The sequence below is a fragment of the Protopterus annectens genome, chromosome 7.part0 (assembly GCF_019279795.1).
Source record: "Protopterus annectens isolate FY-2018-M chromosome 7.part0, PAN1.0, whole genome shotgun sequence".
Taxonomy (NCBI): Eukaryota; Metazoa; Chordata; order Ceratodontiformes; family Protopteridae; genus Protopterus; species Protopterus annectens.
In genome coordinates, this window is record NC_056739.1 from 220,587,141 (window position 1) to 220,603,598 (window position 16,458).

Below are 16,458 nucleotides of genomic sequence, written 5' to 3' on the forward strand. Positions count from 1 at the left end.
AAACTCAGCAAATTTTGCAGCAGGTAAAACTACACAGATTGATTGTACATACTTACTATGGACTTTATGTTAACAGCTTTAACTGTCAAAACAGCAACTTAAATTGTTTTAATGAGTTTAGTAACAAAGAAATTAATTGTAACACTTGGGAATAAGATTATACCTGAACATTCAAAAGCACCTTAGAAAGATTGGTGGTCATTGTTTTCTTAGTATTACTGTTTTGAAGAATTGGAACTCTGAATTTTTTTTTTATTTTCTATAATGGTTATAGATTATAGTGGGCATCCCTACCATTTGAGGTTGTGATCCCTCTTCCTCCAAAGAACCAAGTCTCATTTTTTTTGTCAAGTTGTGGAAGGGCAAACTGGACAGTTCCAGTGGATAAAATCTAATCTGGGCACAAAAGATAGTATGCAGCACAAAAAAAGAAGTCTAAAGATACCATAAGGATATTTTAAAACGCACACAAGCTTCAGGAATATATCAAGCTTTCACAATACAGTTTATCAAGTTGCTACATGGTTAAGTAAACATGAGAGTTTAAATACACATAAAATATCACATGACACTAAAAGCACCTTATCATGAGGTAAAACATAAAATGCTATTTTTATTGGTTTTGATTTCAAAATGCATTTAATACTCACTGAATCATTCAGTCAAGGTATATAATTGGCCCTTAGCCTACCTATCCACTTGTATTCCATTCTGTTTTATTTAAAATGTCATCTCCTTTGTAACTTAAAAATGACAACCCCTAAGATCAAGAATATACAGTTGAGATCCACCCCTTCCTTTTGTATATGCTTTTACAGGGCATTAGTCTCATTACCCCTTTTAATTTCAGATAACTGAGAGCATATCCTTTCTTTTAACTTGCATTTGGGTTTGCCCCCATAAAATAAAGAGCATTTTCCACAAGTTGCGAAGTAAACAGCATTTGATGTGTCACAGTCTGCATAGTAATTTAGTTTGTAACATTTTGCTGTTACTGGGTATCTGAAAAAAATATTCATTATTTATGTACCATGTACACATTTTCTACATGGTTTTGTGCCCTTCCTTTGTCTTGAAGCAATATTGGTATCACTTATTTGTTCTTTATAGTCTAATTGTTTTAAATTACAATTATTCTTGTAACTAAATAAAGGTCTGTCAAGTAGAATTTCACATAATCTGTCAGCATTGTTTTAAATATGACTGTGCTTCACTACTACATCTTTAAATGTGTCTGTTTACAGAGTATATGATATTGCATTTATAAGTCAGAATTCTTAATTTGCTTGTCCTTTCTCAGTAAATCTCCATTTTTTTGTGCTGCATTTCTCAAATTGTTATATTTGTTGTCTTAGAGGTGATAGAGCCAGTTTCTCCTTCCCAACAAGGCAGAGGCTTATATTCAAGAATGTTTCTATTTCCCAGAAAAGAAGGTATATGGAGATTGGCTTGGACCTTTCAAAGCTAAATACCTTTCTTTCAGTACCAAAGTTGAGGATGCTCACTTTATAAACCCCTTTTCCTCCAGTGTTCTCCAGGCCTTTTCTGGTCAGTGTAGACCTCCGAGATGGTTACCATTCCAGTTCATAGAAATCACAGATGTTACCTAAATTCATTGTCTTGAGATTGCACTTTCAATATACATCTTTGTTCTTTGGTACTTGCACCACTTCAGATGTATTCATGAAGTGCCATTGTCCAGTCATAGCCTTCTAAAGACTTCCAAGACATTCATATTTTCCCGTTTGAATGATTGCCTCATTTCGGTTCCCACCATCAAAGACATCCTAGAAGCTGTTTATTTCACTAGTAATCTTTTCAGCAGCCACCTCCATTTCATTGTAAACTTAAAATAGTCTTGTGTGGACCCCATTAACAGGTTAGTATTGTAGGATGTCTCCTGGACGCATCACTGTCAGTACCCCACTCCAGCAAAATATCATCTTACCATCTTCATTTCTTAAATTTAGCCGATCAGAACATGCCTAACAGTAAGATAGTTCCTCAAATCTCTTGGCTATATGGCATTCTACATTCTAATGGTTCTTGTTTGCCAAACTGCACAGAGTAAAAATCCAGTGGTGTCTCAAATAGTTTTGCATCCAGTATCTTCATCCCTTATCCCTCCAAATATTTATTTCCAATTTCATCAAGAAGACCTCCTATGATGGACCAATCAGGTCATGATAAAACCAGGGCTTTCCTTTTCTTTTCCCTCCTCTTGCTTACATCCAGGGCATGTGGGAGCCACATTTAAGGCACAACCACATAAATCTCAAGGAGTTGATTGCCCAAATAAAAGCTGCCAAAGCTGTAAATCAGCTGTGGAGTCTTGGACCCTTGCTAGTGATAGGTAACACTGTAGTGATATGGTGTATACACAGACCAGGGGGAGGACAAGATTCTTCCCCCCTTGAAGGCTTTCTGTGATTGCCTGGAAGTTTGCAATACAGAATGACCTTGCTCTTCAGGCTGCATAAATCCCATCAGAGCAGAACAAAATAAGCACTCTTGAGTAAATCTAGGTTAGACAAGTAAATGCTTCATGTTTGCCTCCAGTCTCAACAGACAGCTAAGCAATTTCTTTTCCAGCCTCTTGGGAAAAAAATCTGGAAAACAGACACTTTCTCTCTTCCATGTATTGAAATGTTCCTTTATGCCCCCCTTTCCTCTTGTAGCCGGATTTCTTCCAGAGATTAAGATGAACTTGCCAGAGATGCATCTGTTGCCTCCCTGTTTCAAGACATAATTGGTTCTCCCTTGTCATGCATTTTGTCAGGGGCAGTTGCCAAAGACATCCTCACATAGTGAATTTGTTGACACAGGACAGGGGATCTCTAATCCACCCCATTTTTTAAAATTAATGTCCAATTTGTATGGACATTATGATTTTGATCCCATTTAAGCATGTTTATTTTTTTGAGGTTATGTATCAGTTGTACAAGGAGGTAAGAAAACGTGCCAACTAGGAAACTCCACACAGCCAAGTGGACAAGATTTTATACTTGGTGCCAATAAAAGAGAACCAACTTCCCATCCCAAGCAGGGGCTGTTTGGAGTCTAGTGCCTGTGTGAATTGCTCAACTAAGGCCTATACACTCCTGTCAAGGGTACACCTTTCAGCTGTTTCTACTTGTCTACCTTTGGATCCCCCTTTTCTTCCTTATTTCAAGTCAGACAGTTCTTTAAAGTGATACTGCAGTTAGACCACCTAAAAAAACAAGTGAGATCTTCTTGGCATCTTAACTTTGTGTTGGAGAAGTCAACTCTCCCCTTTTGAACATGTAGCAATTTCTTTAAAATTTCCTACATTGAAGACTTTCATTCACCAGTCTGACTACTTCTAGACCAGTGTCTGAATTACATAGAGATGCACAAAGATACAGAGGTACTCCCACCAGGTTATAACAGACTAGACAGAACTTACAAAAAATCAGGCTGAGTTGCTGTTTTCTAGATTGATGTGTTAGAGCTCTCCACTTACCATGATACTATACACACTTTCAGCAGTGCTGAACTTCTAATCTCACTCCTCAAACTGAATGCTCACAAATGTGTAACCATCATATTTCTATACATACCACCAGGTAATGACATTTTTCAGGGTGGTAATGTTATTTCCTGGATCTATACCAACTTAAGACTGGAAACCATCTTGCTAGCAGATCTCAACATAGACTGGCAAATGACTGCCCTATCAAACCCAACAAATTCAGCCATAGAGCTTTCTCAGTTGATAAGGACTCCAGCTGGAATTAACAAGGCCACATCTAAAGAATCCATACTCTTCTGAATTTTAATACCCACTCCAACCAATGTTGCCACAAGTAACACCTTACCAGATAAATAGCCTAAGCAACAACCAGCTAAGCTACATAATCAGACACTCTAAACAGTTCCCAAGTTTCATCACTGTAACACAGTCAGAATGAAACCTCAGTAACTTCAGTAAAGAAACTTACTTCCAGCTTGCCCCAAATCATCTGGGCTTCACTTGAATCTTTTCTCCTTGATAAAGAATTAGACACTTTTAATAGAATATTTTAAATATTCTGGCAGAATAAGTTCCATTAACAACCAAAAGTGTTAAAAACAACCAGCCCCTTGGTTAACTAAAATAAAGTAGCTCATGCAACTTGGAGATAAAGCAGGAAAGTCATGACTGCAAGCCAAATCTCAAACATCCCTGCAACAATATAGGCAGTTAAGGAACTGTAGCAAACAAAGCATAAAACAGCGCAAAAAGGGTGCTCATGGCAAGACCCAAAATTCATCATCAAAAGATAAAAAAAAAAAAAACTTCTGGAAATCAATAAATATATTACTCAGTTTTGGAAAATCAACCCAATACTCAAACCCCCAAAGGACAACTCCCAAAACAGTGTTTCACAGTTTAACTGACATTTTATAAATACAGTAACCTCTCTCCTACAAAACAAAACTCCTACAAATCCAGCCATCCCACTCTAATCATTGAATCCACAACATACTTTCACAGTCAGTCCAGTGCTAACATCTATAATTAGAAAATACCTATGCACCCTTAAGTCAATACCCACTGCCCATGACCAGCTTCCATCTGAATACTTCAAACTTGCTGCCTTGCATATCTTGTCCCAATTCTAATAAACCACTGTATCCAAGGAAAATATCTCCCCATCTTATGGGAAAAAATCCTATATAATACCCCTCCATAAAGGCAGTTCATCAGTTGACCTTACCAGCTATAGATCATTCATCATTTTCTCACCTTTATCCAAAATCTTGGAAAGATGTATTCACTCTCAATGTACAACATATATTACTTCTCAAAACTTCCTTTCTCCTTCATATCATGGTTTTGGACCCAACACAGTACAACCATTGCCCTTTTAAGGTTCACAGATATAATAAATGTCAATAGAAATTCGGGTCTTATAACCTCAACCCTGTAGCTGGATCTATCCAAGGCATTTTACACAGTCAGTCATCAAATTCTCCTAACTAAACTCTGTTCTTATTGGCCGTCACCCCCCCCCCCCTCACTTAACTGATTTCTTGGTTACCTCACTGATAGGTCCCAGTCAGTGAAGTGGCAAGATGATTTCTCCTCTTTCTGTCCTTTATCTTCCTTGAGCCCTTCCCCTTTTTTTTTATTTCTTTGGACTGCTCTGACTCTTCATCTTGTCTTCCTGTGTCCTATATTTTGAACAAGTCTTTGTAGTAACAAATATTCTTATGTAAAACCTGACAATCTATGCATACTGATGACACTGCACTGCATATACTTGTCTGTATTTGCAAAAATATATGTTCATGTATAACCCATGTAACTTCTGTTTTTAACTGAAACTGTTTGACGATGTAAGGGGTGCCAAGGATGTTTGTAATTCATGAATGAAACTGACTGTAAATGATGAAGTAATGCAAATTATATCTGTATAATGGAGCTTTTTCTCCATGGGCCTCTTTTGAAAAAAAGGCACTGCTCAGTCGAACTTTCCTGTTAAATGCCAGAAAATTTTAAAAAATATATAAATACAGGTCTTAATGTTTATGACAGGGTGAGTATTAGAACCATCCCTTCTTTTATGGGTAAGGTTGTTTCTGAATTTACTTATAATTACACGAATCATCTCCTTATATTCTTTCCTGAACAAAAAAACAGAGGAGAAGGAATCGCTCATACTTAAATATCCACTGACAATCAAGGTTTCACTTAGGACAGAAAATTTTAGGAGCTCTAACCAACTTTTTATTTCTTTTAGTGGAAAATGGAAAGGACAGATTTTATATCTTAAAAAAAATGTGTATATATATATATATATATATATATATATATTTCCCAATGGCCATTCAGTTTTGTTAGTCTCATAAAGTCAGGGGTTATTCCAGCAGAGCTGTGGCAACTTCTGAAGCTTTTTTGAAAGGGGTGAAGTCTGTATTTGCAGTAGAGGCAGCTGCTTGGTCTTCGGTGCATCCTTTCAGTGAGCATAATAAGTTAGATGGGCTTCTGAACTCTGACCATTCTCTCTCTCTTTCTGGGGTATAGCAGTTGCTTCACATAGTTATGCCTACCACAACAGTAATCTAATAAGAACATAACAAAGTTGTTTAAGGTAACTTACCATAGCAGTAGATTTTTGAATAGATCAGTGATGCAGTATTAACACCCTCCCACCTTTCTCCCTCTTCTTCCTGCTCTTTCCTTCGCCAGGGTGGGGTTTATTACTTGACCTCTGACTTTTGTGGCATGACATTGTTAATTGCACTGCTTGAACTGATGTAATTTAAAGCTTCAGTCTTGAGGCTCCATTTTGGGAAAGAAATCTCTGAATTTTGGAATGTCATACATCCCTCTTATACCAGCACATAATTTTGTACTGAGAGTGGATGTACAATGCTGGAGGAAAGAGCCCAAAGCTCTATCAACTGGCCAGACATCTGAAATTCTTGGCAAGGGTATGTTCCACATATTTGTGGCTACTGCAGCAGTTATCGTTTCAAATATTTACTGTTATGGTAAGTTACTCAACTCTGCAGCTCTCGACTGGTTCTTTACCTGCCTTACTAATTGACAGCAGGCAACTAAATGGGATAACAAACTCTCCACACTTCTCCCAGTCTCCGTTGGGGTTCCTTAGGGTTCCATCCTTGGCCTTGTCCTTTCTATTATATTTACAAATAGTCTAAACACTGATGCTAAATCTGCTTCTATCATTCAATATACTGACAATGCTACTCGTATTTGCTCTGCTCCCTCACCCCAAACACTGCAAGATAAACTGTAAAAATCGTTTCTAGATATTGAAAATTACCTAAGTGAACTTTAGCTCATCGTAAGCCCAAACATAACAGAATTAATGATCTTCTCCAACAGGAAATCCAAAACAAACCCATCTCCTCTCTCCATCTACTCCACTAATGTGACTATAATAGAACCAGTTAACCAAACAAAACTGCTTGGTGTTACAGTAGACAACAACCTAATATTTGATAAACACATATTCACAATTAAAAATGTTCGCATTAAACTCGGTGCACTATATAGGGCCAAACCTTACCTCACTCAAAATTTCAGACTAGCCACAGCCAGATCCCATCTCGTATCTACTCTCCTATACTGTTTTCAAATTTTCACTAGCCTGCACATGTCTTATTTACATCTATTTGATTCCTGCTATAATGAACAGCAAAATGTGCTGCTAATACATCCAACAGGACCCATCATTGTCTTGCTGTTCAAAAACTACACTGGCTTGAATTCCCCAGTCTGTTATCACTCAAGCAGCTCACCACTGCCCACTCCATTATCAACAAACTTGAAAACTGACCTGCACTCTGCAACCTAGTGCAACTAAACACCAACCCCAGGACCCTTAGATCTTCTGATAAATGTAAACTTAATTTAACAAAGTCCCATAATTAGTTTGGTGACTCTGTCTTCTTCTCCTTTAAAAAACAAACAGTGGAACCTAATGCCCCAGAATATCCTAAAGACACAGGTAGTCAAACAACTCCTAAAGGAATAACTAACTCAACAATGGCTATGCTCCTATAATACTCCTGGCTAGTTTCTCATGACATCAATCAAATGTTTTTTTCTGCTCTCTTTCTCCTTGTCTTACTTCTACTAAATAAAAATGCCACAATAGTTTATTTAATTGTGTATCTAATGAGTTTCATATTACTGTCTGTAGTAAGGCTTGGGAAATGTAATGTTTTCTGTTTTACATTCTCTTTTTGTAAATTGTGATTGTAGGCAACTGTTAAAATTTTTTGTGTATTCTTTGTAAAAATGTTTGTAATAGTTTTTGTACTATTGTTATGGAGCTCCCCCCCCCCCCCAGGTATCCACTGAAAACGGGCTACTTGCCCAGCCGGACACTACCCCGTTTAACAAATGTAAAATAAATAACTGTGTTTTCCTAATAGCATGATGATATTTGTGCTCTGCATGGTCGTGACAGAGCCAGTTTGAATGATTGAGTCTCTGATGGAGGAATACTTTATTTTTTTGTGGGTTGTTACATGTATATGCATAGGTGTGTGTGTGTGTGTGTGTGTGTGTGTGTGTGTGTGTGTGTGTGTGTGTGTGTGTGTGTGTGTGTGTATAATATATATATATATATATATATATGTGGATCTACTTTTCTATGTCAAAATTTCATTATTTCGAAAAAGAAAAGTAGAGGACCACTAACGTGAAAGTGCACTTTCGCGAATATTGGTTCAACGAACCGATAAAAAACACAAAAAAAGCAGTGTTGTACAGGGGGGCAAGCACCCCTGCACCCTCCTCACCCCTGCTACTTAAATATACCAACTCCGAGATTGGACTGTAGTGGGGAAACAGGTAAATTCCCTTTTCCCCACTGTATTGTGCTTCGGCGCTGCAGTGTTTCTTAGCAGTTTGTTGAACCAGCATTCGCAAAAGTGCACTTTCGTTTAAGTGCACTTTCGCATAATTGGTCCTCTACTTTTCTTTTTCAAAATAATGAAATTTCGACAAAGAAAAGTAGACCCATATATATATATATATATATATATATATATATATATATATATATATATATACACACACACACACACACACACACACACACACACACACACACACACACACTGATTCCTCTTGAAATTCTGAGGATTTTAAGTGCAATGCCCAGGATGGAGATTATGGTAAATGTATACCAAGACCGGGTTACAGTGCCAAGAAGTATTTTCTCTGTGGTGTCGGGGTTGCCATGTATATGTAGCAAGAGTATGATGGCAGGCATCTCACACCATGCCAAGATTCTCCTTACAATCCCCAAACATGCATTCTCCATATTTGTGCTGTCATTCTGGTAGTCTCTCCCTCAATCCATTGGAGAACACATCAAATTAAGCAGCTTCACAAGGGAGATTGTATACCACCTCCAATTTTAGGCCATATGGTCACATTTTAGGCAAATAATGGCCAAGTGAATCAAACCCTCTGCCACAGGAACTATAGCTCACAACCTTAAGTCTGTGCCCACTGCTAGAAATATTCCCTAATGAAGACCAAGTCTGGCTTGCAGGCACCATGCTTTCATTGCCAGATGGTGTGTGTCAGATCCCTGACTTTGTCAATTGGCTTCCTTTGCCTTCCAGGCTTGCAGTTCAGTTGAGGGTTGAAGAATAGGCTTCCATAAACTTAAAACAATTCAACAGAAGACTTGTAATCATTATATTTTCTAAGCATTATTAAGAAGTGTCAGATTAGGCAAATGGTATATGTATGCAGTGTCACCTGTAGGGCATAAATCTGTTTATCACTCTACCATTAAGGAAGACTTATTTCATGATATTTCTCTGCTAGTAATATGTGTTCCTGAACTGAGGGTCTCTTCTGAGAGAGCGTGTTCAGATCACTTTATTATAGCACTAGGATGTCAGAGTGGAAGAGGTATTGAGCTCAAGGTGACTTGCACAAATGTCTGTGGCACTTCTGCTGTGAGTATGTAACACCAGACCATCAAACTTTATGCTTTAGCATCTGTGCTTGGAAGAGCAAATATTAGACTTGACATCCCTAAGAGTCCCAACAGTGCATATTTTATTGCAGTCCCATTTGCAGACTTAGAAGGCATGGCAGTGAATCTAATAGCAGTGAAAGACAAGTGTGATTTAGGAAAGCAGTCATTGGTTTTAGAGGAAAGATGAAAGCAGGTTGAAACCCACTGGTCTAAAAAGTGTGACTTTGGGAAAGTTGTTTAGCCTGTAGTATGTGATTTGGTGTATCTAGATGTGAATGTGGAGAGAAGTTGGAGCGTCATGGGGAACATGGTAAGTTACTTCTCAACTGGGCTGTCACTTCAGTATATCAACTACATATTTGGAAGACACAGCGCTTAAGGATTTGTCATAACAGGTCTCCGTACTTGGGGAATTAGCAAAGCTTCACCGACCGCAATCCCTGTTCATGTTGTGCTCATTTTGTTCCATTCTGCAGTGTGTATGCAAGACTGATCTGTAGAAATCAAAACTGTTGTTCAGAAAGACCCTTTTTCCCTAAAACTTTTAGAACTAAAACTGTTTTTTTTCTCCATAGTGAAACCTTTTCTTTTGTGCTAACTGGAGAAGATGGAGGAAGATGGTTTGGATACTGCAGAAAACTGCTGGTATGCATTTTCTTATGTTTTATCAGTTTTTGTCTATGTGGTTTAAATTGAAAACTTGAGGTTAGAATAAACATTATTAAATCAGTGTAGTTGTGATAAATCAGTTGTTGGAAAGCTTTAAATGAGTAAAAGTGAATGTATTTGTATACTTGTGTGCATGTTTATGGGGTATGCTAATTTTTTAATGATAAAATGTATCATGGTGCATTTTGGTACATAAACTAATGAAAACCAAAAGTGTTGGTATGTTCTGCTGTATTTTCCAACTAATGTGCATGCATGTGCACACAGAGTTACAAATATGTATTATATCTGCATAATGCCTTTATCAGGAATTGTTGCATTTTGAGGAAGTCCTGAAAGACTGCAGAAGCAAAATTTGCCTTATTTCCTTTTCTTATCTGTGGCAGATCATTGTCACACTACATTGTAAGTGTTTCCCCTGTATCACTTAGATTGAATCAGGCTGTGGTACCCATAAGATAAGACGAATATCCTGTTTTTCATTTAATTTCTGGCATCCATAAATGAATTCAGGGTGGCACAGTGGTATATATAGCAGTTAAAGTTGCTACACCCAACTATTTTGTTCGTCATTTCTTTTCTTAGCTATAATGCCTTCTGGGTTTACTTCTGTATTGTATGCTGCTTTCTCCTTCTGCATTCTAAAGGCAGTACTGTAGATGAATTGGTGAACTCCCAAATACATCATAGGTGTGTGTCCCATGCATGTTGTCTGTGTGCATCATGCTGTAGACTGGTTTCTTGTCTGGCATGAATTTCAATGCCTAGCATCCTTTGAGTGCTAGTATAGGCTTTTACTTCCCTACCTCCATGAACTTTAATTAACATCAGGAATAAATTGAATAAGTAAATTTAAGTCAACTGTGGTGTAACTATATTGATATTTTTCATACACCGAGGAATATCTGTGCTACTTTTCTAATGTCTGGGAGTTTGTGAAGCGGATTTCTTGACAGGACCCCTGCAATGTAGATGTTTTATGGACAAAAAATGCCTGTAAAATGTAGCTTACCTTGCAGTGTTAATAAAAATTAAACCATATTAAAAAAAAGCTTAAAAATGGAATAAAAATCACCAATAGCAAAAAGAAAGCAGGCTTAATGCAGTGTGACTTTTTAAAGAGCTTGGTGAAAAGACCTGGTGGATTGATATCATTTCCAGGTGTATTGTGCTACACTGGAGCTAGTCTGAAAATGAAATGTCATTAAGGTTAACATTGCCTCTCAGATGAGGGATGTATTCACATAAAACTGAAACTGATTAGTTTAATAAGTATAGATCTGCCATTATATTCACAGTGATGTTCATCATATTGATCACTGCTGCAATATCCTTAACTGTATGGGTTATATCCTGCCAAGGGTTTAACAGATGGCTGGCTTCTAAAGCTTCAGACCATCATCCTTGCACCCAAACTGTCAGGCAACTTGAGCAGAGCTGACTTAAGGACAAGTCTGAGCGTGAAGTCGTTCAGAGCTTTACTGCCACTGAAGAGTACACCCTCTGACACTTCCAAGGATTGACAGCCTGTGCTTTTCTTTTATGGGCAGATAATTTCCTTTTGGAGGAAGAAGCTTCCATTTTCTTAATTTTATTGGTGTTTTATTACTTTTCTCTTCAGGTAAACAGATGTTTAAGTAGAAATGGCAAGAGGTTTCTAAGAAGAATTCTGGAAACAACCAGTCAGAATGACTATTTTAAGAGACTTTGCCCCCTCCCCCAGCAGTCCCCTTTTTTATTTCAAAAAGTCTGCATCTCTAGTGTTCTCTTTAGCAACAGTTTCAGACAAATGGGTTCTGAAGAAAATTCATCAAGGTTAAAGATGGCAGTAGGAGGAAGTTCCTCCTTTGCAGTTAGTAATTCCTCCAGGTGGGAACAAGGTTTTATTCAAGGATGTTTAGTTCCAAAGAAAACAAAGAACTCTTGGAGACCACTTCTAGATTTTTTTCCCCTAAACCTGTTTGTGATAGTGCGCAAATTCAGAATGATGTTACTTCACAACCTGTTGCTGCTTCTTCCTCATTCGTTTTCCTGTAATATTAGATTTAAAAGATGCTTATCACATTCTTATTCATCCAGACTTCGTAAAGTTTTGTATGTCTGGATCACATTCTGTTCTCTACCGTACCCTTTGGACTATCCACTGCACCAGGAATGTTCAAAAAGTGTCTAGTTCCAGTTATAGCTCATTGGGGGCTACAAGGGTATCCACATGTTTCCCTGTTTAGATGACTTGCTTATCTTTGCAGAATCTTTTTCAAAGTGTCAGGGATCTCTCTCTTGGGTGACAGATCTCTTACATAAGCTGGGATTCCAAGTGAGCATTCAAGTGTTATTCTTGACTTCTCTTCACAGGATTGTGTTTTTGGGATGTCAGCGAGACACTACAGTTCAAAGAGCTTTTTTTCCACAGGGAAAAATAGATCAGTATTTATTTTTGAGGTTTTCCACTCAGGCTTCAATCACTTCGAGGTACTACGTCAGAATGTTGGGGTGTCATGGCTTCTGTGATTCTCATGATACCTTTGGCAAGACTCCATATGAGGAAGCTACAGTGGTATCTGAAGTTTCTTTGGTCCTGACCCCAATACCCCTTCTTTTCAGATGCCCGTGCTGGGGTTTGCAGGAAAGGAAATCACTTGGTGTGGAGACAGCAAATATCCCTAAATTCAAATACCCCTTCTCCCTCCCTGTTCCAAAGCAGATAGTCTGCCACTATAGGCACCTTGGAATTGGCTTGGGGAGCAGTTTCATTGGATATAAGTTCAAGGCACATGAGACACCAAGAACAGACACAAGCACGTAAATATGCTTGGCCTGGTCAAGGCACTCAACTCTCTGAATCTTCTTTGATCTCTGGGACCTCTTCAGGTTGTTGCAGTCAATACCACAGTCATCTTCTGGTATGTCAGCAGCCAAGGGGAAAAGCTAGGTCATTACCCCTTCTTACAGACTAGCCATCTTAGCTTGGGATGTAGCTTCACAGCACAGTCTTGCTCTGCAGGCATCTTACATTCCACCATAGTAAACTTGTGTGACAGTCAGGCTGAACAGGACAAGGACAGAACTTCATGAATGGAAACTAGATCAGAGGGTCTTCCAAGATTTGATCCATCTGTGGGGAGTTCCTTAAGTAGACCTCTTTACCTCCTTTCTTGAACAATCATTTGACAAGATTCTGCTCCAGGATTCCTTGCAAGAATGCTTGGAAGCAGATGCCTTTTCCACGCAGGGGAATGTTCCTGTATGCTTTTTGACCTTTCCACTAATATCCAGGGTACTTCTGAAGATTCAGAAGGAATCCCCCAAGATCATTGTGGTGACTCCCTTCTGGCCCTAGCCAATCATGATTTTCTTTTATTTTGAAAATAGCCAGGGCCAATAATTACCACAAGCCTCCCCATAGACTAGATCTACTCAAACATGCACCCTGACACCAATCAACTTCATTTGACTGCCTGAATGACAGGATCTTAATTCCCTTTTAGCTGTTTACTGAGGATGTGCACCAGGTATTAATACAGGCAAGCAAGCCTGCTTCTAGAACATCATATATTAGCAAATGGAAAAATGTTTCTAGTTAGTGTCAGTTGCATAACCAGCATCCATTCAGGGCTAGTGGTTCTCTGGTTTTACAATGTTTGTGAGTTACTATACAATGGTCTTTCTTGCCCATCTCTCAAGGTTCGTTTATCAGCCATTTCAGCATGGCTGCCCTTGGATCGTTGTCTTTCCATGCACTATCATGTCAAAATGTTTTTGAAAGGGGTTTTGCATAAGAGGCCTCCAAAAAATGGTAACCTCCTTGAGTCTTAATTTTGTCTTAGAGAAGCTAACAGTTGGCTCCATTTGAACCACCTAACCTGGCTGACTTGAGATTTTTAACATGGAAAACAGTTTTACTGATTGTTCTGATCTCTGTAAGAAGGGTATCAGAGTTGCAAGCTCTTAAGGTGAGTCAACTCTATCTTATCTTCCACATAGATAGGGTTTATTTGAGAACTGATCCTCCTTTTATGCCTAAAGTTGTATCCAAGTTTCATTCAAGTGAAACTGTCCATCTCCTGGTTTTCTGTCCTGAACCTAAAATGAGAGAGGTAGGATAGCTCTGTTCCTTGGATTTCCACAAACAAAACAAATGCCATCTTGACAGAGCTAAATATTTCAGATCAGCTGTTCATTTCTTTTAAAGGTAAAAAGAAGGGATAAGCTCTGTCAAAACAGACTATTTCTAAATTGTTGTCTAAGGCCATTACCTTTTGTTGTATTTGCCAGAGCAAAACTGTTCCAGGCAGGGTCAAGACCCACTGTACCAGGACCTTGGCTCCCTGTTCAGCTTTTTGGAAAGGGTTGGATTCTAGAAGTACATACTTTTGCAAAGCTCTATAAGCTTGATTCCTTTTCTAGCTCTAGATCAGACTTTGCAAAGACCATTCTCAGTGGCTCCAGGACTCTTTTCCTTTCACCTCCCAAGTGTAGTAAGCTAGGGAAATCTATCCATAGAGCTAGGGCTACTGCAGCACTGATCAATGTGATGATCTTAGTAGAGCTGTGTAAGTAAAGTTACTATAACAGTAGATGTTCGAATGATCACTACTACAGTAGCTGCTCCCTCTCTCCATCCCCCTAGTTATTTTGCTTATTGTTTATGCTGGGGTGCAGTTATTTATTTCTTGTTTTTCCTAGCGTTGTCCTTTCAGGGTTCAGTCTCCGTGTCTCTTTTGGCAGGAAAGCTCTGAAGAGCTTGGTGCCCAAACTTGTAAGTCAGTTCATACTGAGCTGCCAAACAGTTTTGGCCTCATTGAAGATGCCCTAAAACTTTGGAAACTGGCCAACTGTTATACCCTTGACAGGGTATATAACCCATATAGGTAAGGCCACTGCAGCAGTGATCATACTGTTATGGGAAGTTTGCTTGCACAACTGTACTTTCTGAATATTGGATCATTATTAATTTGTGTTTGATAACCTGGTGGTTGAAAGTGCAGGAGCCTTTTCAGTTAGAAATGAGGCCATGTGACATAGACAGTAATAAGCAATATTGAGAACCACAAAAGATGATGCACATTCAACATATTGTAAGTAGTGCATAGTAGAAATAGTGAATGTCCATGTTATATATTTGAGTAATATATGGCTAACATGTCAAAGCAATAGAATCAGTGAAATTAGACGCATGAGAAGTCATCAATAGAAACTGCAATATTGCTCCTAAACAGGACGCAGAACATGCAGATACAGAAATGAAAAATGTTAATTAAAAGGTTAAGCACTTTCCTCCATGTGGACATAGATGGACTTCAGAAGCAAACATCACAATACTGCTCACTTAAAACCATGCACATCTAAAAGTAGTGAGCAGCACTGTGTTTGGTTCTGATGAATTCCATCTACGTTCATATGGATGAAAGTGTTTAACCTTTTTAATAAATATTTTTCATTTTCTTACCTGCATGTTCGGCAGATGTCCTATTTAGAGGCAGTATTTGTAGAACTGATGTTATCTATGTCTTCATCACCATAGGTTCTAGGATCCAACATCGGATCCGAGCCAGCAACGTTCAACAGACGGATCCAAGGCTCTAGCTCCTCCCTCTCCCATGATGCCCTGCTGCCCTCTAATCCCCAGATCACATTTGCCGTGCTTTCTGTGCAGATGCATGCCCTCTGGCTCTAGCGAGTTAAGTGCTTTTCTTCTACTTTCAGTAGTTAGTTTTTTGATAGTGTAGTTTTTATTAAGTAGTATTCTTGTAGTTTATTCCCTCCCCTCCCTTAGCTTAGTGCCAGTAGTTTTGTGTGTGCTGGGTTTTAGCGCCCTTTTCTACAGTAGCCTATAGTGCTGTAGACTTTGTTGTTATGGGAGTAGTTGTAGTTTTTTTGTAGTTAATTTTTGTTTTCTAGTAGTAGCATAATGTCTGATAAGCCTGCTGGCTTTAAAAAGCACTCCTTGTGCAGTCAAAAAATGCCTTATTCTGACACGCACGAGGAGTTTGCTTATTGCTTGGGTGCCTCGCACCTGGAGGTTGAATGCAACCTTTGTGCCACATTTAACCCCAGGGAAAAGACTGAGTGCTGCAACAAGCTCTTACTAAAGGGTCTGGCTCAGTGGGGACCCTTTGTTTCTCCCTCCAAGGCTTCCTCTTCCGATCCGAAGAGGAAGGCCCCTTCTCTTCAGCCATCTCCCTCCAAGAAGCTGCGGCTGTCGGATCCTAATTCCCAAGATCTGATCCCAGCCCGGTGCATCTTGAATCTGAAGATTTTGGAGTCTAGAGCCACGCAGCAGTCTATTGGATCCAGTTCCTATCGA

The 16,458-nt window shown here is 38.8% G+C and overlaps 1 protein-coding gene across 1 annotated transcript in view; it reads left to right on the forward strand.

Moving 5' to 3' along the window:
- The window catches only part of DENND2C (DENN domain containing 2C), a 1,562,444-nt gene that overhangs the window by 1,237,102 nt on the left and 308,884 nt on the right, over positions 1–16,458 (forward strand). Inside the window, exon 10 of the mRNA XM_044076720.1 lies at positions 10,058–10,127. Coding sequence (XP_043932655.1) covers positions 10,058–10,127 — 70 coding nt within the window. The remainder of the gene's footprint in view (positions 1–10,057; positions 10,128–16,458) is intronic.